At 42.7% G+C, this 23,118-nt stretch overlaps 1 protein-coding gene across 1 annotated transcript; it reads right to left on the reverse strand.

The window, feature by feature from the left end:
* Nucleotides 1–3,422: 3,422 nt before the first annotated feature.
* LOC308078902 (dnaJ homolog subfamily C member 3-like) lies at nucleotides 3,423–8,733 on the reverse strand (the record flags this gene model as incomplete). The annotated part of the gene is made up of 2 exons (XM_080420243.1): nucleotides 3,423–4,955; nucleotides 8,665–8,733. The coding sequence occupies 2 exons, from the start codon at nucleotides 8,731–8,733 to the stop codon at nucleotides 3,423–3,425; spliced, it is 1,602 nt and encodes a 533-aa protein (XP_080276369.1).
* Between the last annotated feature and the right edge of the window lie 14,385 nt (nucleotides 8,734–23,118).

A 23,118-nucleotide genomic window follows, 5' to 3' on the forward strand; every position in this document is an offset into this window, starting at 1 on the left:
GTAGCTTTTTTGCCAGACCCAGGGGGTCTGGCCTACATGAGGCTTTGTCGGTCTGTCCCTCTTTTCCTACCCAGCCAATCAGATGTCGGCATGACGTCACCTCGAGTATTTAACCACTAGGGGTCTGGCACATCCAGGTCTCCTGGTCTAGTTTTTGTGGGTTCGCTGTTTTTTGTTCGTTCTTTTTAGTGGGCTGTTATGTTTTCTCTTGCTGGTGGTAGTCATGGCTGCCAGTTCCCACCTGATGTTGTGTGGGAGTCCCGAATGCTCCAGACGGGACTTGATAACGGCTAGCTTGCACAATGTCTTCAGACTGGGACTTAAGTCTAACATGTACAGCTCATCAGGTGTGTATCTGTATCCTCCAAAGAGGACGATACAGTCTCCCACCATGCAACAGCACATCCTAGATGTCGATGGACGCGGACCTTTCCCCTTAGGCCCAAGTTCAACCCTCTTCCAAGTGAAGGTCTCTGGATTGAACTTCCACATATCGTTGAAGAACCGGTTCAGGTTTTCACCACCAAATATGTACAGCTCTCCATTGTAGGCAAAGGCTGAATGACCCTTGCGTCCTTCTGGAATAAGCTCTACAGAAGGCGTGCTCAGCCAGCAGTTGGTCTCTGTGTCAAACACACTGATGTTGCTGTAATAGATCTTGTACTGGTCAGAGTCCCGTCGGCCCCCAAATACAAACACCTTTGTCCCGATGATGGTGGCAGAGTGATATGACGGAGCAGGTGCTGGAGTGTCTCTAGTGTTAATGTAAGACCAGATCATTGTGGTGGTGTCCAACTTGTAGATTTCAATAGTGTTTTGAAAACTCTCAACAAATCCTCCAAAGATATACATGAACTTCCCCAAGACACAGGCTGAGTGGTTGCGCATCGCCTCTGGAGCAGTCCCAGAAATCTTGGGTTTGAACCACCTGTGCGGGTCAATATCATATGCATACAGCATGTTGCAATACACCCCTGCGTAAGTAACCCCGCCCCATATGTAGATGATGTCTTCTATTAGCACAGCTGTGTGGCCGTCGCGTGTAGAGGGAACCTCAAGGGGAAGTTCTCCTCCTCCAGTTGTCACTGGGGGCAACTTCATCCAGCGCAAAGGCACTGTATTGAAGATGTGCACTTCAATCCGATCCCTTTTATTGACATCGCAGTGCCCTCCAAAGGAGTACACCTTGTGCCGAGCTGCCACAGCAGCAAGATAGATCGTCATTGGGCCTCCTTTCAGATACACCGTCCAGCGTAACATTTCACACTTCAGAAGCACCCTGGATCAAAATACATTTCAGAGTCTTGCTCTGTAAAAGAATGGAGCCCTAATGCACGTGTTACCACCTATAATTGGTACAGCAGCACAAACATCAAGCAAAGCTTGGCCGTTCCTTGAAGCTTATGGGTTGTGTAGGTCAGTCATGACCCATGCTCCAATTTGGCATGTTGTGAAGCTTGACTTTCACCAAGTTGTTTTACTTATTCTGTTATTATACAGTATGTATATGTGTTAAACGCAGTGATGTAAACCAATGCGGTCTATAAGGGGTATGCACAGTGTATGCCTTATACTAGATCCTTTAGATCAGAGGAGAATATTGAATTATTGGTTTAATGATTCAGCAGTCATTTCTGTTTATTCTTTCTCTGGGATAATTTTGTGATTTCGAGTTGTGACTTCAAAGAGATCACATTGGAAGGCTGAGTAATGGAGCTGTGAAGAACTAGCCTGGTTCCAGACCATAGACCCCGCCCACTCTCTGAGTGGCAGCTTCAGTCTGATAATCAGGCTAGTGAAGAACTGCTTTAAGGGACAAGCTTGTGTGTGTGGTGTGTTCAAATGTTCATGTGCAGTGAAACAATGAAAGCACATTATCTGCTGTCCTTACAAAAGTATTGTTGGTGCAGAAGTGGATTTGTTTTTGATTACATTTTTCTCAGATGGAAACGTAATTGTGAATGGAAATGTAATTTGTGTGAAGTTTTCATTAAATGTAAATGACTGAATGAGACACCGTTCAAAGGAGGGTAGTGCTTCTAAAGTCATATCTTTCATCTCATTCCATGTAAGGCGCATAGAAAGAGAAAGCATTTTAACTAGAAAGAGGAAATCCATGGAGCGCATATCTCTGCCAGGTTGGGTGGGGCACTGGCCTACTCAGTGCTGTGCAAGTCATGGGTTGCAGCCATCAGGACCAGAGAAAGCTATATAATAGGGGTAAATAGCGTTTCTACAACATACAATTAAACTTTTCACATGTGTTATATGTTTGCAAATATATTTGCCTGATGAAGATCTACAGTATAAGGTCGAAACGTTGCGCCATTAAATAAAATATGTTTTGGGAGCTTTAAACCAGTGTGAGGATGTTTTACCTTCTTCTCTAGACAGACAGAAACAGACATCTTCATTTATGGGCACAAAAGGGACACAGGGTACAACGGGTACTCTGACAAAGCCCCCAACACTATGACACAGACATACGTCGGATCGGCAGTGCAACGTAGGTGTGAGTACTATAAGTGATGGTTAAATATAAAGGTTAGATATAACCATAATAACTACATAGTATAATTCTTACTCACCATGTGTACTGTACCTAAATTGGTGGAGAAAAAAAATAAGTTACTGCAACAAACATTTGTTGCATTTCTGGTATCCCCTATACTAGATGATTTGTTATTTAGAGGCCACTCAATATGATTAAAATTTGGAGTTGATCAGATGATGCTTTCATGATTTTCGTCATTTTCTGTCAAATAGGGCTCTCTCACAAACTTTGGAAGCCAATTATAGCGACTCTTACTCTATGAAGGGAAGACGGGAGTAAAAAAACTGGGGTACCTATATACAGTGGGTCTGTTGAATGGTTGACAGGCTTGTCTAATGAGGGCCTGGCATGCCTCGCAGAAGTTGGACAATGTAATCAATAGATGAGAGAAAAAAAAAGGTTTAGTTTTTATTTATTTATTTTGCTCTTTTTTGTATTGTGGTGTCTTGTGTTGGTATATTTATGGTGTAATGTTAATGTGATTGTTGTTTTCTGTTCTGCTTGTACATCTTGAAGGTCAGTCTATGATGCCAGCTCTATGGCATCTGTACATAGCAGTGCTCAGGTTATTGCGTTGGAAAAATGGGCACAAAGTATTTTGAGGCCAGTCTATGACGTCAGTCACTCTGACGTAAATACTACAACATCGGTACTACACATCGATGTCAAGCATGTCCATATATGGGTATATCTGTCCAGAGAGACAGGCACACAACTTCAACTTTAGTTGATTAAAAATCCCAAGCTGAGGCTGAGAGTGTTCCTCCACACATTTTACATTGGCCTTCCATCATCCTCTTAATTGTATATCCAGTTTTCAACTAAGTCCCCATTACCCCGTCATTTATGGACGTCCACCTCCCTAATATTAGTGGAATTTGAAATGGAAGTTGTTACCGGCATCAAAGGGATGAAAGTGGAAGGGCCAGTGAACCTGCCCACCTTGGCCGCCGTTCTGCTGGCTCTCTGGGTCCAGCGGGTCCTCACCAGCGTCAAACTTTTGCCGCATCTCTGTGTTGGTGAGGACCTCTTTAGCTGAGGCGATGTCAATGAATTTCTTCTCTGCTTTCTTCTTGTCAGTTTCTGACTGGAAGTTGTCCGGGTGCCACTGCTGTGCCAACTTCCTGTATGCTTTTTTGACTTCCTGCTTGTTGGCATTCCTCTTGACGCCAAGGATTTTGTAGTAGTCTCTCTTGTGGGACATTTTGAGCAGTTTCTGTGCTCGCTCCAGACCTTCTCTGATCTCATTACTGTCCCTTTCAAACTCCATGGCCTCCTGGTAGTCCTCCACCGCTTTCTCATATTCCTGGTTGAGGATGAACGCCTCGGCTCGGTCCCTAAGGATGTTGGCGTTGCGAGGGTCACTCTGGTGGGCCTCTGAACAAATATCTATGGCGTCATCAGCCATTTTAAGCTTGACCAGACAGAAGCAGATCTTCTCCTTGCCCAGGTTTGTGTAGTATGGGATGTTAGGCTCCATCTTCATCACTGAGTCATACTTGTCAATGGCTTCTTGATATCTTTTTCCCTGGAAGAGCTCCTGTGCCAAGTCCAGCTGCTTGCCGAGTTTCTTCACCTGTCTGTAGTGGCTGAAACACTCCTTATCTTCATGATCCAGCTTCAGACACTCCCGAATTTGAGTCAGTGAGTCGTGGTGTTGTCCGAGGCTGTAGTGTAACATGCTCAGCTTTAGGAAGGCACCGCAGTTGTCATTGCGTAGCCGCGTTGTCACTCTAAGGTCGAGGACGGCCTTCTGGGGATCCTGCAGGTGGATGTAGCATTTGGCACGTAGCTCCCGCGACTCAGGATCCCATGGCGAGAGCTCTATGACTCGTTCCAGCATGGTGATGGTAGTGCTGTAGTGGCCGTGGTGGTGGGCAGCATGGGCCTTTTCCTGAAGATCCTCCAGCTCGTTGGTTCTCATCAGATGGTCCTTGGCCTCTGCCTGTGCAGGGTTCCGATCCAGCACTGCCTGGAAATCTTCCCTGGCCTCTTGGGTGTTGCCTTGCTTCAAAAGGATATTTCCTCTCTGTATCCTGGCAGCCAAGAAGTCAGGCTTGAGCCGGACAGCTCTAGTCAGGTCAGGCAGGGCAGATTTGAATTTCCCCATGGCCAGGAACACTGCAGCCCTCTTGTAGTAGGTTAGGTAGTTGTCAGGGTCCCTTTCCACAGCAGAGTGGTAGTGGGATAGTGCTTCAGCAAGTTGACCAGCTGCCAGAAGCTTGCGGCCCTTGTCTAAGTGCTGGTCAGTAATCTCCACATGGGTATCATCCACGAGACGCTTGCGGTGGCCCATCTGCTGCTCAATCTCCGCATGGTTATCATCCAAGAGAGGCTTCCGGCCCATCTCCGAGTGCTTCTCAATCTCCGCATGGGATACCCATGTGGAGACACGACCCAGCTGGGGGTATAGGATGGTACACAACAGACACAGAGATGACAGGACAAAGACACGGACCCCCCACGATTCCATAGCTAAGACTTGAATTGATTGAACTTGATATTGTTCAAAAACTCCTCATCTTTTATCATGTACTTCTGTAGATGCAACGCTACATATGACAGTCTATTTATGGTTCCGTCCCCTAAAAGTCGGTGCTAAAGGGTCCCAACAATGAAATCTCGGATCAACTATCAGACAACTTCAACTTTCTCTTATAAGTACCCGTCGTCAGAGTACTTGAAGGCCAGTCAATCTTGTATGACATCATTACTATGACATCAGTCATCTCTATATTTGGGTATAAAACTGTGGTGGTGTGACATCACGAACGCAATGTTATCAAGGGCAAGAATTTCACAAATGTGACATCCGTGACGTAACATGCACATATGATTGGGACATCATGAACAAATCCCAAACGTCATGTTTGTGATTTGATTGCCCATGAGTCTTGCGTGATGTAGTGATGTTCAGGCCACGAAGTGGGCGGCTGGTGGGTCACTACGAATTCAATGTTAACGCGTGAAATAAATTCACAAACGTGACATCCGTAACATAACATGCCAATGTAGGGAGACGGAGACCACTTGAAGGCCGTGTAGCAGCCTGAACATTGTGGGCTAGTGTCTTGCTCAAGGACACTTTGACAACATTCTCTACCTCCTGAGCGACTGCCATTGAATATTTATGTTGTATGTACAACAAAAATCTCATTCATGTTGTGTGCTAAAACGGAATGAGATTATGCTTCTTCTATAAGCTACTATTACCAAAACAACAGGCAGTTGACTCATATTCTGCCGCCCATCACAGCGTTATTCTACCACACTTGTGCAAGTAGGTTTTTATTTGTAAGTCACTGTTTGGCATAGAAATGACAAATTACATCTGGAAGAAAGGCTTGCCTGCTCACTGTTTAGCACTTTAATGGAAGCCTTAACCTTGTCCTCTAGTTACACCCATTGGCCTTGGATTTCACAGATGGAGAGACATTTTGGAGGCAGGGCCTATAGCAGACCACTCCAGCCTACTAGATGACCTGAAATACTTTCTAGCTCCAGTCAACTGGCCTGATCAGAAATAGATGTTCAAGAAAGATGTTTTCAAGTTGAAATTGTACATACAGTATAAGGTTCCTTACCTTATTACCTTAGTTTTATACATGCATATTTTTGTATTGTGTGGCCCATGTATCCCCAATAGGCGAACCACAGGCCATGCTGACCTCTTTCATAACATGTTATAAAATGCACAAAATAAACGGGGAACATCTTAATCTTTTCTAATCTTAGATTGGATTGGATCATATGAATATTTGTTTGAATGAAACCAATCCATGTGAGATTCTTTTTGTGAGATAACTGTACACACTGTTTGTAAACATGTCCAAAGCCAAAATGGTCGGGAATCACTGGATTAATCTTTTACAATGTGTTACTGCTTATAAAATTATTATTAGTATCCATTATGTCAAGTTCAATATTTCCTTCTAAATTGTAGTAGAGTAGAAAAATAAAGTAGCATAAAATGGAAATACTCAAGTAGTACCTTAAAATAACCCCAAATTGTACTTAAGTACAGTAAATAAGTTCTACAGTCTCTGATTTATACTAGCCCTCTTTTTGAAGGGTGTGATCAAGATTGCACCACTAGATGGCAGTAGCATAAAAGAAAAGATGATAGTGAATAAATCTCTATTCTCTAAACAAAATTTCTAGAGGTACCAGGATCATCTGTTTTTCTCATTTAGAAAGTGCAGGCTTTATCATCGCTCTCTTCAAGAGTGGTAAATGTGTGTGCACACAGCAATGTAGCTCCTAAAGCAATTTTCTTCATAAAGTGTAGATTTCTGCATATAAGCTTTCTTAATTCAGAAGGCAATCAATGTCAAATGGCTTTGGGTGCTACACTGCAGTGTGTAGATTTACCCTTCTATGTGCTGGATAGTGGCCTAAGACCCGCTGATAACACTCAGTAAGAATGGCTCCCTATATTTGGGAGGCCCATCAGACTGTTTAAGCTGAAATAGGATCGATCCCATCTCATGTCTCTCTATGCCACACTGTGTTGTTTCTGTCAAAGGTTAGTGTAATGCCTAATTTATACTCTGTCATACAGCAGATCTACAAGCTTGGCTATTTTTGGCACAGGACGACGTTGCAGCAAGTACTATAACTATGATGTTCACCACTATACTCGTTATAGTTGTTTGTGGACCCCACTTGAGTTAGAAAAACAAATATTTATATAGTTATAGTTATAGTGCTTGCTAGTCAGGCTTAACACTGCAGCACGGCAACAATGCAGTCTTTCCTTTCATAACCCTCCCATAATCATAAACTTCACATAAAGCCCCTTTCCCAAAGCCTCCCAGAACATTCCTAATTATCAACACAAGATGTTCTATGTAGCCTGTATTGGCTTGTCATTTACAACATACCTCCTCTATTAATGAACATATATTTGACTGAACCTCCCTCAACGCTCATTAAATACCTTCTAGTGCAGACTCGGCATAACTCGGCATGACTTGTTTTGTTCAAGATTAACTCCTGTTGTGTCAAATTTTAGCAGCAAAATATGTTAAATTGTAAATTGAAAATTGTTTTCTCATAGGATTAAAAAGGAGATGTTGTGGAGACATTTTTGTTTTGGATAACCCTATAAGGCTGAGGGAACTTGAGTACGCTCCCCATCTATATTGTCCAGTTCTATACATCCAAGTTATCTGTGGAATTAAAGGAGGTGTTTTTGTAAAAACAAATCTCCCCATCTCTCCAGCTCTTTAGTAAAGACTAAATACTGCAATTTCAGGTCGGGTTAACAATTTTAGAGAACTTAATGATCCAAGATCAGCTTAAAATGTAGTGCTCTAGTTTCTTCATTTAATCACTAGCTAATTTAATTTGTTTATCCTTTCCTCGGTTTCCTATATGAGTTATCTCTCCTTATAATTGGATGAAGTTGGTAATAAAGTTGGAAAATGTAGCCTATTTTCTCCAATTTCCAATGGAATCCTATAGAATTTATTTCTATGAGAATCCTATGCATTTTCCAATGTTCCAATAGAATTCCTATAGGATTATGAAATCCCTAATCCTATAGGATTTTCCAATGTTCCGAATAGAATCCTGGGATTCTGAATTCCTATATTGCTATAATATTGCTATAATAATTTCTGTCACCTCTGTCATAATCTTATTGAAAACCTTGATGGAAATGCTGGTTGCTGGATGTGGGCTGTAACTAACAAGCACTTCCTGTCATTTGAGTTTGAGAAAGAAAGTGCCCCCATCTGAAAACATTTTGTGCTATCCATACAAGATTTGTGTATATAGGCCTATATGTTTCAAACCTATTCCAAATTTAGCAAAACATTTTCACGATTTTTTGAAAGCAGCTGATCTACAAGCTCGTGATGTGAGACATTGTAAGCTTGTAGATCGTCTATTTTCAAATAGCTGCTGTAGGCAAACTGATTCCAACACTATATTAACTAATTTTGCTGGCCGACACCCTGAAAACCCCTCAAGGACCTCTTGCCTGGTTCTAGTTGAAACATGGACATCATCATTCTAAACTATATTCATACAATACAATCATAGACATATTCAAATTCCAAATAAAATATACACTGTGGTTGTTGTGGTAAACAAGAAAGGACTACTTCGTCCAGCGGAGGGACGAGCTGTCTGAGAGCCTGAGGACCAGAGAACTCCCTCTCCCTGACAGTCATATTCGCGCCACTTTTCAAAATAGTTTCTCCTGACTGTGAAAGCAACTTTTACTTGAGACCAAGAGAACAACATTATTGTATGTAACAATGTTCTGCCTTATATGCACTTTGTAACGGGCTGTTTTCCCATTATCTGACTGCTGGCTAGCTCAATAAAGAACCTCTCTGTATAGCGGAGTGAGAGGTTCTTTATTGAGCTAACTGCTGGCAGTGTTTATGTCCTTAATAGGCTACAAGGCATTTCTTGTACTTCTGCTTATGTGGGCAATCTGGGCATAAATAAATATTTCAAGTGTGTGTGTGTGTGTGTGTGTGTGCGCAGACCCATCAGTGGCAGGCAACAGGCCTGACTGTGATATTGCATGATTAATTTCATAGCCTAAATCCTAAATGTGAAGTTGGTATCAGTTTGTAGTGTACACTGAATTTATTCTTCGTCATATGACGGGGCCGTGTGCCGAAAATAACTAACGCATTGTAGGCACACAGAGCACTCAGCACACCGTCAGATGAATGACAGTTGACAGTGACACAGTGGCTTTATGAGCAACATAGAAGCTAGCGACTGTTGACTGGCATCAAAAGCCTCACTGAAGTTCAGAATCTTGTCTGAATGTATGAAAAACCTTTCCCCCACACTCACAGACCTCTCCTCGTTGTCTCTGATTAGTTTCCTCGTCGCATCGCAATAAGGTATCAGCCCTAAGTGCAGATCCCTCTGGAGCTCGTCTGGTGACCACAGTGTCCCGGTTCTGGGACTTTGCTGGCATGGATCAGGCCCTTCTCAGGCTGTAGGTCCCTGTCCTCCTGCAGCCTTTCACAAGGTGAGTGCACTATAAATGCATGCTGAACATTAACAGGATTTCTGAACATGTGGTTGGTTGGCTTGATTCAAGCGTAATCTCACAGCGCTTGTGTGTGCCACTGCCAAGGTATGCACACAAACACAGCTGTTGTGCTTAACTGAGTCTTATGTTAACGTTGGGACACTCTTTTTTTGTTTTACATCAAACTGACCCACCTACTGTAGAAGCAGATGGCGATGGCGTGTGTGTGTTTACTTACACACACATGTGTTTAATGGAAGCCATCATCAGAGACTGCATTCTCTCACTGTTTTTGGTAAGCAATGGACTGAAGTGGAGCAGGCACTCCCTTATTGACAGAATTACAACGCTACATTCAGTGTGATTACAGTGCATTGCATTAGCCTGTATGGTCACTGACAATACTGGGCCTTATGTCCTGTAGTGCTGTGGTTTTCAACCTGTGGGGTGGGACCCCCATGGTCTCCAGATGACAGTGAAGTGACAATTTACAGACTTATAATACTACCTAATACCTAAAAAAAAAGAAGGGGAAACAAATACATTTAAAAAGGCCATTACTGCATCAAAAGTAATCAATAAACTACTATAAAAACTGGTCAAATATTGGCCAAATTGTCAAATAATATAAGAAGGAGGTAAAAATTCAGAAAATTGCGAGGCGGTGTGAGCTTGTAGATCGGCTATTTGCTGTGGAACCGAGTCAAACTAAATGTAATGCCTCAACTCCTACAATGTCAAGTGCTTTTCCGGGTGGGGGTTCCTGAGTTCAAATATGATTATTCTCCACCTCACTGCATAGTAGAGAGCTTTTTCAGCTGGGTCAAACAGAAACCATGAGGAATCTGATTTAATTCAGAGAGTGTACCCTTACGGGTCCATTTGGTTCAATTTTTACACTCTCAGTTAAATTAACACAATGGAGTTTACTGTGTGTGGTGGACCTCTGAAAAGGCACTAAATCCCCCCCACACCCCCACCCCTATTAATAAAATACAACACTGACTGCAGCCCCACTTTTATTGTAACAATGGACCTTTCTACTTCCTGCAAAAAAAATTGCATGCCCCCTTTACCTCCTGCTGTGTTAATGCTATTTGATATTGACCTGAATTGCAAATTCCACTCTGGTAAAGCGGTTGTATGCATTTTGTGCCCCTCCGTGTGCATGGTTGTATAATGTGTACGTGTAAATGTGTATGTGTTCTAGTGTTGTTTTTCTTAGATTGTCTTTTATATATTGAACTCTTGTTTATTTATGTTATTTAAAGCTGAAACCCAGAACCTATTTTAATGAATAAAACGTTATTTTATTATTAATAATTAAACATTTTAATCTGTATGTCAGTACAATACAACTAGTGTATCTGCAGTGGGTGGAGGTGGTCTCCTTATTCTTCTATTGAGAAATGTAGACCCTGGTGTCGGGTGGGACACTTACTGTTTGACAAGTGGCACTGCCTGAAACTGATAAGTGCGATATCTCCCCTGACCAGGTGGAGTGGAGATTTCGGTCTCCCAATTGTTGTACACACTCAGCTATTAGATGTTTTCCAGCAATGCAAACAGATCCACACAAAGACAGTAACTGCACTTTTTAAATGAATGACAGATGGTTTATCACAGGAATGCATATAAAAACATATCTCCTGTGTGCAGTGTACTTATCATCCATCAGATCAAGTTTCTGCAGTAAAGCATCACTGTTGATGTAATCTTAATGGTGTACGCCCGGGAACGACCGTGATGCTGGATTCAATGTCATGGAGTGTGTAATCTCTCAAGAACAGATTCTGCACTGCGTTGGAATCTGTCGGGGAGGTTCGTCATAACGTGTGCGCATGGGCGTGCCTTCAGATCAGGAAGCAGGCCGCGCTTTACCCAATCAAATGTAGTGGGCGGGATTCACGTGTCCGTCGATCCTTCCCCCCTCGAAACAAACCGAAACTAATTTAACAATAGCGTCCGCGGAGCAGACAAAACCACGGAAAGATATTCACATTTTAACTTACTCTTTCATCATAGAAACAAGTGGGCTTATAACCAATACGATCCATGTTCTCTGGGAGAAGTGGTGTTAGTGTTCCGTGTAGAAATATTGTTAGTGGGAATGAAAACATAGTCGCACCAACCGGAAGTGATGCGCTGAAGGCATACAACAAACACCGGTTTCCTTGCGCTCTGGCGTTACATTTTCTTCCGCCCAGAGCCAACAGACATAGAACAAACAGCAGAGGGCGCTGTTTTTCATTTTCAGTTGGCGATGGGTTCCCAGATTGTGGAGTGTGTGAAGGGAGACCAGTACATTGTTGATATGGTCAACACAAATACATCGGTACACAAAGTAGTACTGATTAAGAGATGTCTGTCATGCATGCATCTGATGGACACTAGTCTCTTGAGACAGACTTGGCTCACACACATTTTTTTTGTGGTGTTATTGAGTCGAAAATGTCGCATCCGTTTTGCCTCTGCAGTCACGTAATTAATTCCTACTGGAAACCAAATTAGCCGAGGCCTATCTAGCTTGCTGCTTAGCAGCTATGGACATTAGTAATGCATTTATTAAAGATATTGACTTCTGTATGTATTAACACAATCTATATGAATTCTATTCATCTGGCCTTCAATCTGTGTTCTGTGTGGATCCAGTCATGATGATTGAAACCTGCTGCAGCTGAAATGGCCCGTCATTGGGATGTGGGTATTGGGTAATGGTGTGTGATGTAGGCCCAGCTGCAAGAGGGTCACCACAAAGACTGAAGACTCTCATCTTCATTCCATAGGTGTACATAATTGTAGTACTGAGGATCTGGTTTAAACTGTTTGCTTGAAAGTGCTTGTAGCGTTACTGTATTTAGAAAGCCAAATTGGTGGACATTGACCATCCAGGGTGGCTGAAGTATACAATTGGACATTGTTTATACGTTTAGGAATGACTGTCAATTGATTATATAATCTTTTCCTGGGGGCTGGGCTATTACCGCCCTCTCTTGCTGAATCTAGTCAAATGTTGACAGGAGTGTAAGCTGTTTTGGACCTTAATGGTCCTTAATTAGAATACAAGTACATAAACACTCTTTATTTGCAACCAAACTCTCCGCAGCTGCAGAGTAATAGAGATGTGCATGTTAACCATTTTAAGCCCTGTTTCAAAAATAGACGATCTACAATCTATATCGTCGCTATAAGAGGCCGATTCAAGTTTTTACCTATAACTGGACCGATCGGAACTTTGCACGCACACTCCCTAGAGGCCTGCAGGTTTTGTAGGAATGATTTGGATTTTCAAATCGTCCAGTTATAGCGCCACCCATTTAGCAAAACACATTTTTTGTTAGTACTCCTACAGATCTTTTCCAAACCTCATGCAAATTGGTATGCAATTATGTCTGTAGTCATGTGATCTTCACGTTTTGGCCTATAACTCTTGAACCGTAGGTCGTACGATTAACATATTTTTTCCTTCCTTGGATTCCTTGGATCAACTGCCATAGTGCGTTTTCTTCAAATCACACCTTTGCTACTACTCCTACAGATGTTTCCAAAAACTCACACAAATTGGTACACATTATCTCTGGGGTCATGTGATCAAGATTTTTCAGATCCCATTCCAAGTGGCTATGACCAAAGTGCGGGCCCTGGGTTGGCAACCCGGCCTGGCGGAGACCCGTTCTCCGAGGAGCACACTTCTAAAAAAATGGGACCCAATGTCTCCCTGCTTGGCACTCAGCATCAAGTTGTACATCAAGCTGCCTCATGCTACAGAAACAGGAGATGGGCTCCTGCCCCAGCCCTATGGGCTTAATGTGGTTTAGTTATTGAGTTTAAATAAAAAGAGATTGTCGCTTATTCAGTTTCTTTTCAAACTGTAACTCATAAATTTGACCAAGGTTTCTGCTAAGAAAAAGATGTGCATCCACTGCCACATTGCTATTCTGTCGATCTTATTTAATTTTATTATTATTATTAATATTATTATAAATAAATTATGCACCCCTCCAGCTCCCACCTCCCAGTCCTTGGGGAGGACCATTTCTACTTGTGACCGTTTGCTATCAAGGTCCACTGATACAGTGTTTACCCTTGGTATGAATATCGCCTGTTTCTGTAGTCATTGGTCATTTGCTCTCCAGGATGTAGAGGAAGAGAAATCAGATGTGCTTAGCAACGGTAGTAGTTCCTCGAGCCAATTAAAAAGTCATTGCGGCGGATGACAATGTTTGTTTTGATGCTGTTGCTCACAGCATGGAAGCAATTCAGTCATTTACAAACCATTCAAGCTTTAACCTCGGGAGTGTGCAGCTGTTGCCATAAACATTAAGAACCAGGCAGGCAAAGTCCTTATTGCTTTCTATTCCTTTCAAAAAGATTTAGCTAGTGGCCTGTACTGATCATTAACAATTTAAGCCCTTAGTTTTACGATGAATCCTATATTAAATCTGGCTTGTGGGTGGACGGTGGACACCACACATGCAGTGTTAATGGGCGCAAAATTTGTGACACCTTTGTGACATCACGTGTCAAAAACTTATATATGTGGTCTCCATATATGGAACACAACTTCACCCAGACCCAAGAAGGCGTGCATGTCAAAATCAATGATCAAGGTCATGCTGATCGCATCTTTCGACCAGAAGGGAGTCGTCCATCGTGAGTTCGTTCCTCAGGGTCAGACAGTCAACCAGCACTTCTACCAGCTGGTCCTTTAATCGTCTCCATGAACGGGATCGGCGCAGCAGGCGGGCTCTGTGGAGAGACAAGTTGTGGCTGCTCCACCGCGTCAACACGCCCGTACACACCGTGCTCACTGCAGGCGCTATCTCTTAGTTTCCGGGTCGTGCTAACCCTGACCCAACTTAACCAGGAATTTCAAATGGATTGTTTGCTCCATGTTTGTGCCACCTCCAGTTGCCTGACGGAGGGTAACAGCAGTGTACACAACATCCTGGAACAGAAACACACAGTGAGAAAAGTGATCAATATTATAGCAGAATAGTGGCGAGATGTTGCGCAACACAGTGACATAAGCGGTTATTCAATTAGCATTGAGTCATGAGCGTGGCTGGCTGCCACAGTCATGTTACTTTTCTGACACGCCTTGTATATATATAAATCTAAAAACTATTTGACAGTGAGCAGGCTAGCCTTTCATCCATATCAACACATACTGATGTCATTTGGTAACCTCCTGCACATATATGAGGCTCCCCCTCCTTGAGCCATGCTGTCAGATAGAGGTATGTCATGTCTGAAGCTCCTGCAGCACACTAGAGTGATCCTCTGACATGGCAGTGGAGAAGGCCTCCCCTCCCTGGGCAGTCCCTCTTTGAAGATGTTATTTATTATGACTAATTCTCTACAGAGTTGTTCTAGCAAAGGAAACGGCTGAAGGTCATTCTGTTGTGAGTTGGAAGTTTTGGGTTGTAACCATAGCCTGATGCCTTTGGGTTTTTAGCATTCGCTATCCCTAGCCCTTATGGCAAGGTTTCTCTGGAGGAAGACCAAAATCCAAGGCAAGATGCGGACTGAATTGTGACTGTGATCATAGTTCTCCAAGGCTAGGGAATTGTGTGTTAGAGTTTGATCCTTCTCATTGTCTTCACATTCCTGGTGATAACATTTGAACAAGACATTCGCCCTGCTTGCAAATTTTTGGTTTGGTTATGTTTGGTGCATTTATCCAGGTCTGTTTTATTAAGTAAGTCCAGTGATCACTGATCCTCATTCAACCCTTTGAATTTAACACACTATTTAACCACCCGAACCCTGTCATCCCACTTTTGACCATCATTGTAGGCAAAAAATAATAATTTGAACCATTTCAACTTTTTGTTGTTTTTTGATGTGCTTGTAGATCGGGTATCTTAGAAATAATTTAAGTGGTTCTTAGTGGTCAAGTGGCTCAGTGGTTAAGTGGTTAACCTTTATTTGAGGAGGCAAATCATTTTGTAAATTCTTCTTCCAAAGATCAGCCAGGCTCCGGCACCCAGGGACCACCTCTGAGGCCAAAGTCTGGGTCCAAGGCACTAGTGGGATTACAGTATGCCCCTAACATGTACTGTATCTATTGGTGTGGGAGAAACAGAAAGGCCTCAGTGGGGTTTTGACCCAGGACCTTCTTGCCGTGACTGCAATAACCCCAGGCCTCCATGCCCATTACAGTATTTGTTATTTTTACTTTGACTCAATAACGTTTTATTATTTTTAACCTTTACTGTACCTTTTCAGGGGCACATTGACACACTCAATGATGGCTGCTGGAGCGCAAAAATAACTGCTGAGTTAATGACCCTGCTCCAATGACGGGTAAAGTGTGTAGGTAGGATTTGTTACTTCCAGTAATTATTAAGTCACTGATGCTGCAGTCTCTGGGTTTCTACAGGTAGCACAAACCATCTCTTGAGTTGCCACTTTGCAACAGCAAGCCTTGTGTTCTGTTTACTTCTCAGCACCTGTGAAACTGTTAATCCTAGGTTGGAGGCATTCATTTTAAATGATCAGAAACATTATCATTGGACTGCAGTATATTCATATTGTTCATTACCTGGAATCAGACGTATTGATGGCATATTTCATGATGGAGGCGCCATGTCTCTATTTAGGCTATTCTAATATGTGAACAAAGCTATCCGACTTGAAAGGCAATTGGAACGTGGCATTTTCAAGTCGGCATCCTGATCTAATTCTGATAGAATTTTGTTAGCTCTCATCCCCTCTGTCGCCAGCAGGGCGTCCCCTAGACCAGACTATGCCTCTGGGAAGCTTGGCTTGTCCTCACATACCTATGTTGACAGATGGCACCGTTTCTCACCACATGTGGCCCAAATCTAAAGTGTAATATGTTTACAATAAAGGATGAATGTCACTTTATGGTAGGCAAGACATCAAATTAAGTTTTCCGTTAGCCAAGCCTGAGTTGAAGCCAGGCTTTCCTGAAAAGCTGTATATGGCCACAGGAGCTGTAACCAATGGTGTCTGCGTGTGTGCACGTATGCATGCATTTGTGTTTGTATCCATGCGGCCGTCTGCGTGCACATGTGTGACTCAGAGAGAGTGCCGTGATGAGTTTAAGTGAGTGTGACAGGCAGCAGTGCAGAAACCCAGTGCTATCATCATTAAGTGAAAACAAGGGCCTGGCTCTGTGGGCAGGCCCCGGCCCACTGTTTACCAGTCTCGCTGCTCTCCCAGATGTGGGGGTTGGTTTATTTAGCTCTTATTGAGGCTCTGGAAATCCTCCCCTGGCACGTTAGCACTGGGTGTTGCCCCCGGCCAGCTCACAGGAGAACGAGAGAGAGAGAGAACGAGAGAGAGGAGTGCATAGGGAGTCATTCACAGCCGGAGCAGCTGCATGCATACATATGTTGGAGGGTCCACAGCGGCAGAGCAGGTCATTTCAGCACCCCGAGGCACAGGGATGGAGGGGGGGGGGGAATTAAGGGATTGCTTGGTGTGCTTTACTGTTGAAAGAGGCCGTATCCTTGAGTCCACATCTAGTGATCTCGGTGCACTGAGTGGACCGAATGTGAGTTGGAGAGGGGTTTACTTCCCTTGCAAATGAGCTACGGATTGTAGATAAAGATGGCAGCTTGGAGTGCAATGTACAGCCAGTGTGTGCTCCACCTCTGCCACCTTATTTCCTCCATACTAGCAAGAGGGAATTTTGATGGGTCAGATGGGTGGGCCACAAACTCTTTTAAGATTTCAAGAGGGCCCTGATCCAGAAAGGCTTGGGATCCACTGCTTTAGGGGACTGTTTAGTGAAAATGGACATCCTACTACGGTATCAAGAACAGTCAGTGCATGGATACGCCTATAGCATTTTGGCAGTTAGAATAGAGATCGCAGTTTAGGGACCGCTATATACTGGGGCCTTTTTAGAGGTTGACATTGGGTTTATGATTTTAGTCCCCATAGCTTACTAAAAAATGCAGTATTTCTGAAGGGAGCATTTCTCACGTGTCCACTCCCTCCTTCCTTATCACCTCGCCTTCCCTCCTTCCTTTCAAAACTTTTTCACAAATAGCAAAAAAAGCAGATCTACACCGTCGCGAGTCACGACCACGTATGATAGGGTGGTTATAGTGGTTAACAATGGTCCAATTCTGGGAAAGTAGAACCACACTGGGTGCCTAGTGGTAGCCGACTTACCGACCATCACCCAGGTATTATTCTCTCTCCTAACTTATTGAGTGTTTTATTGTATTGCTTTGAATGCATCATGAAGCATAGTTGCTTGACTACTCAGCAGCTTAATTAAATGCAGACTCCTTGTGTAACTTAAGTTTGTGTGGATATAAACTGCTGCTCTTTTTGAATGTTTTCATTGACCCAGTTGTTTTTCCATGAGAGGGAATGGATAAAGGAAGAGCTTTATGAAGAGTCTTGACAATACAGCAGCAGTGTAATGCTGATTGTCCCTACAAATCGAGGGCAGATTGCTGTTACGGTAGGGAGAGGATGTCTTTACGGCATGGTAAGTTAATGGAAAGCATTTATGCTTTCATTGGGCTGACGCCGCCAAAACCATTTGCTGTCAATTCAGATTGTGAATTAGATAGCTCTTGTCAGACGGTATACATTACAATGTTTGCTAACATTATTCATATTTGATCCATGGGCCCCGAATATGTTTTAAGAGCACAGCCACTTCAACTAATTCCTCGCTGAAAGTATGAACACCTGTTTGAAAACCTGAGATGAATTATGTCTCCCAGCCACATAGTCTATTCATTCCTCAGAAAGTGTAGTCAGAATGCCCTGGGTGCACTCCCAATGGGAATATTCTTTGCCAAGATTAAACACGAGGAGGGGGGGTGGGGTAGTTTCAGCCATTTCTAACGGAACAAATCCTAATCAGCAGTCACTGTTTTTAAACCACTTAACACTGATTTACAGTATATTAGTCATATGATCTACACAAATCTACACATGTTGTGAGCTTGTAGATCTGCTACGGGAGCCGCGGAGGTTGCCGTGCCGCTTTTGGAACTCGCTGTCCCTCATTTTTGGGGGAAGAAAATAAATGATAATAGTAAAGAAAATGTTCATCTTGCCCAAAATAGGGATGTCAGATTGAAAGTGCTTAAGATGTTATTTGATGTTTAACAAATCTCTCTCCGTAATAGAGGATATTTGTTTGTGATTACATGGAAATAACATAACGTGTTGATGGACAGTTTTAGTGTCCCCATGGTAGCAGTCCGGAATCACATGTTGTACTGCTTGCAATGCTGAAATGTAGTCTTATAAATACTGTAGGGTAATGGCAGCATCTGAAATGAGTCCACACGCCGCTTAGATCTGTGTTTTTATCATGCTGGAGCAGGGACATGTTGACGCACTGTCATGTTCACACAGTGCACACACTTTAGATGTTTTCCACACTGCAAAATGATGATTGGTAATTTAAGTCTGACCCTTACCGTGCACATTTTAACACTCAGGATTTTTACAGTGCATGAGGCTGAAATGCCAGGGATTCCCTTCATGCTGGCCTGGCGTCAAGACTGCAGCTGGACTTGCTTGTATAGCTTTATATTATGCAAGGGGACCCAGAGGACATCATAGATGGCCCTTTTCACTGCTGAAAACGTATCGAGCATCCACCCTAGCCATAATGTTTTATCGCTCTACTGCAGACTATTAATTCTCAGTTCTGTAGATCAGATCAGTGGTTTTCAAACTTGTACCAAAGGGACACCAAAGGGCAAGTCAAAGTCTCAATGTACACGACACGTGCATTTATATCTGTGCAAAATAGCTCTAGGATGATGAAGGATGTCTATACTGTAACGCATTTTCCCAAATAATGAAAATGGCTGATCTACAAGCTCGCAATGTATCAAGCTTGTACATCTGCCATTTTATAAAATGTAAATTAAAACAAATCACCCGTAATGACTTGCCCAAAACGGGGATTGATTGATTAAATACTTTATTTTATTATTACAGAATATTACAGAAATGTAAACAGCATGAGGTACAGTCAGACATTTGAGCTACTGTAAAAGGATAACACAAAAAAGTCGTGGGGATGCCAGGTTGAAAGTGGATACAATATATAGTTTTGGGGCATATTTGCCTTTGAATTAGAAAATGAGTGCGTACAAAGTACTGATATCGTAAATTAAAAGATAATTTGCTTATTGTATAGTTGTATATATTTCAATAATAATGTATGGTTGTCTCATGGCACACCAGTGTGCCTCAGCACACCGTTTGGAAACCACTGCTGTAGATCATCTCTCGTATATTCAATGATAATTTTTGGTCACTGATCATTTCTGGCATGTTGATGTAGTCAAGTGAGTATTTCCCTGAATTGTAACCTTTTTGCCCAAAATCTGCAAAACAAGGATAATTAAACTTGTATTTCCAGAAGGGAAATGGCAGGACTCCAGCAGAGGCTGCTGGACATGACCTGCATGCCAATTCAGGGATATAGAGGAGAGACAGACACCACAGGGACTGTGGGGAACATGTTGAGGCAATTTACACATTGTGACACATTAGGTTCATCCACAGTGCAGCGCTTGTCTCACTGCTGCCTGCTGCCTGCCTTACACTGCAAGTGTTCCATGTCCTGCCAAAGAACGCACATACCATACCTTAAAATACAGTGGCTAACCTTTGTTTTCCACCTGCAGTGTTAGTTGAATTTTGAGCAGACATTAGTGACCTCTAGTGCTTCAAGGTGTGAACATACTGTATTGTGTTTCTTACTCGACTGAAGAAATGGCCAGTACATCCTGTGGAGTTAAAGTGAGACAATGTCACTCACTGTCAGTCACTTGCTGTCACATCTTTTTATCCTTGAGTCAAGTATATTTTATGTATCCTACTGTATGTAGGCCCACCCGGCCCACTTAGGCCCGACTTAGGGATTTTACAGACTGCAGGCAAAATAAATGTTTCTCAAATCTGATCTTTTGGACTGACTGTCCACACTGTTATTTGCATGTGATCAGATAGGATTTGTGTATATAGACATTGTAGTCCTATCTGCATTGGTTGCTGTTGTAACAACATAGGGGTGACTAATGCTCTGTTGTGTGACGTGTATCTCGCCAAAAATGGCAGATCTACAAACTCACAATGTGTTGCAATGCGACACATTGTATTCTCTGCATTCATCAAATTGTGAGCTGAGGGCCGGATGGTTGGCGTAACCGTCTGGGCAGTGGGCACCTAGGCTGGTAATCCAGCTTGACAGCATGTCGCGAGTTCGACTCCCGATCCCTACTACGACCTTTGCTGCGTGTCACCCCCCATCTCTCTCCCCATTTCCTGTCAGTCTACTTCATCTATCAATAAAGGCAGAAAAAGACCCCAAAAAATATCTTTAAAAAATGTATAAGTTAACTTGTGAGCTGAGTAGACTATTTTCCACGGGTGACTTCGTTGTAGGATAAAGTATAAATCATCAGGCTTTAGTGTCCGAGTGTCCAGACTCAGACACATCTTTAGAAATCAGATTTGAATCAGATCTCAAACCACTTGCAAATGTGGTTCAAATCTGATTAGCAAAATAACGGTTTCTATTAATTTAGTTGTTGTTTAGTCTTGATGAAAACCAATCCGATTCCAATTTGGATTGGCCAAAAATCGTATTTGGGCTGCCAGTCTGAACATGGCTTTAGGCTTACTTAGCCTGGAATCAATACCATTTTTGGGTTTCTGATCCGGTCTGAGTGGAAATAACTTTTTGTCATCAGGTGGCCGGAACCAACGACCGGAACCACCGGCGCAGTGCACCTCCAAAATGATTCACCTAGTTTAAAACTCGTTTAGTTTGGTATAATCATTTAGTTTATTTTGGTATAATAATCGTTTGGTATGTCCATCTTTTATTCTAACTCGTAGCGCGACTAGTGAGACTAAACACATTGATTTGCATTATGTGGGGAACAAAAACAAATGGGACGTCAACCGGAACCAACCATCGGAACCACGTTATTTTATTCCTTTTTTCTAAACCGGATCACATGGCTAGTTCAGCACGAATACCAGGCTTTCCTCCACAGTGGAAAGACTGGTGACGCGAGGTTAAGGCTTACTTAGGTGGTTGATTTTCCATAATGCAAGCATGTGAGATTCATGAGCATAGATACTGTATCATATAATTCAGTTGAGATTAATTTGGTACACAGTAAGGAGCCACACTAATTATGAGTTTATTGAAGGCCGTAGCTCACTTACACCTTTCTTCCTTTATGTAAAGCGACTTTGGGTACTTTGAAAAGCGCTATATAAACCTGAGCTATTATTACTTATGCACATCTCTCTTTAAGCTGCACTTATTAAAGTAAATGTATATGGGTCTCTCATTTGCTCTTAGTATCGATGCTTCAGCATATTTTTTCGTCTCTCTGTTGTCCTCTCCAACGTTTTCACCTGGTGATAACAGAACTCCAGGCAGTCAGTCAACCGATCAACCAACAGGTCACATAGTGTAGGAGGCGTCTCCACAATCCAACTGACCCTACAAACTCAACATTTCTTTCTCTCCTTATCCCTCCATCACTGGAGTTGTCCCAGCCACTAGCACCCCACCACCAGGCCTATTGCCCTGGTGTACAGATAGCATCTGAGTTTGAGAGAGGAGGGGGCCTCAACGAGGCCTTACCACATCGGTTGATGTGTGAACTGCTCCGGTACCTCGTAAAGCACACACACGCATGGCTGAGGCTGTATGGCTCTTGTCTTTTATCACGTTCACCCCTCTGCGTCTTAAACATTCGCACAGGAAAAGTGTTGTGCTGATTGAAGGGAAAACAGGGTTGCAGGGAGTAGGAAAGGGTGGAGTGGTACTTGGATTGCCCCCTGATGTTTTCATTTGTTTTCATGTTGTATGAATGTTTTGTCACCTCATCACATTGAATTGTGAAGAGTGATGTTTGCCAAGTTTCACATTCATGTAACATCCTGAAAACAACCACCTCCCTAAACACGTGACGTTTTATTTATTTATTGGGACAACCTTGAAACTGAATTAAAGCCAGCAGGCCGTGTGCATGTACGTACTAGTGTGGTGTTGGTCTACACCTCATTTGACCAAATGGAAATGATCTTCATAAATACGTTATCTTTAACAACAAAAGTACTTTACAAGAACAGCAGTGTAACTTTCATGCTCTTCTAAATGGTACATTTTGCCGTTAAAAAAAAAAAAAACTAAATTCCAGTACGGAATGTACACCTACTGATGGTGGTGTTTGAAACTGATTTTCTTCATCCAATCTCATCTGTTGCTGGTGGTTGTTGTGTCCTTGTCCACAGATCATCAATGGTAATCTGGCCAGTGGATATTCAGGATTCTTCTTAGACAGTTGTTGATAAAGGTTTGCACTTTATTGATTGTCTTTGTCATTTTCCCACACGATAATATATGATCTCCTCACATCAAACCAATGGGATTTAGGATCAAAATCGGCAAAATGTCATGATGTCAACATACTGTACAGTACATACATACATACTCCCTGCCAGAAAGCTTGTACTGAACCAACACACAGGCATCGATCAGTAGGACGTCCCACACCTACCTACGTGGACG

The sequence above is a fragment of the Gymnoscopelus braueri genome, assembly GCF_963280865.1.
Source record: "Gymnoscopelus braueri genome assembly, chromosome: 22".
Taxonomy (NCBI): Eukaryota; Metazoa; Chordata; class Actinopteri; order Myctophiformes; family Myctophidae; genus Gymnoscopelus; species Gymnoscopelus braueri.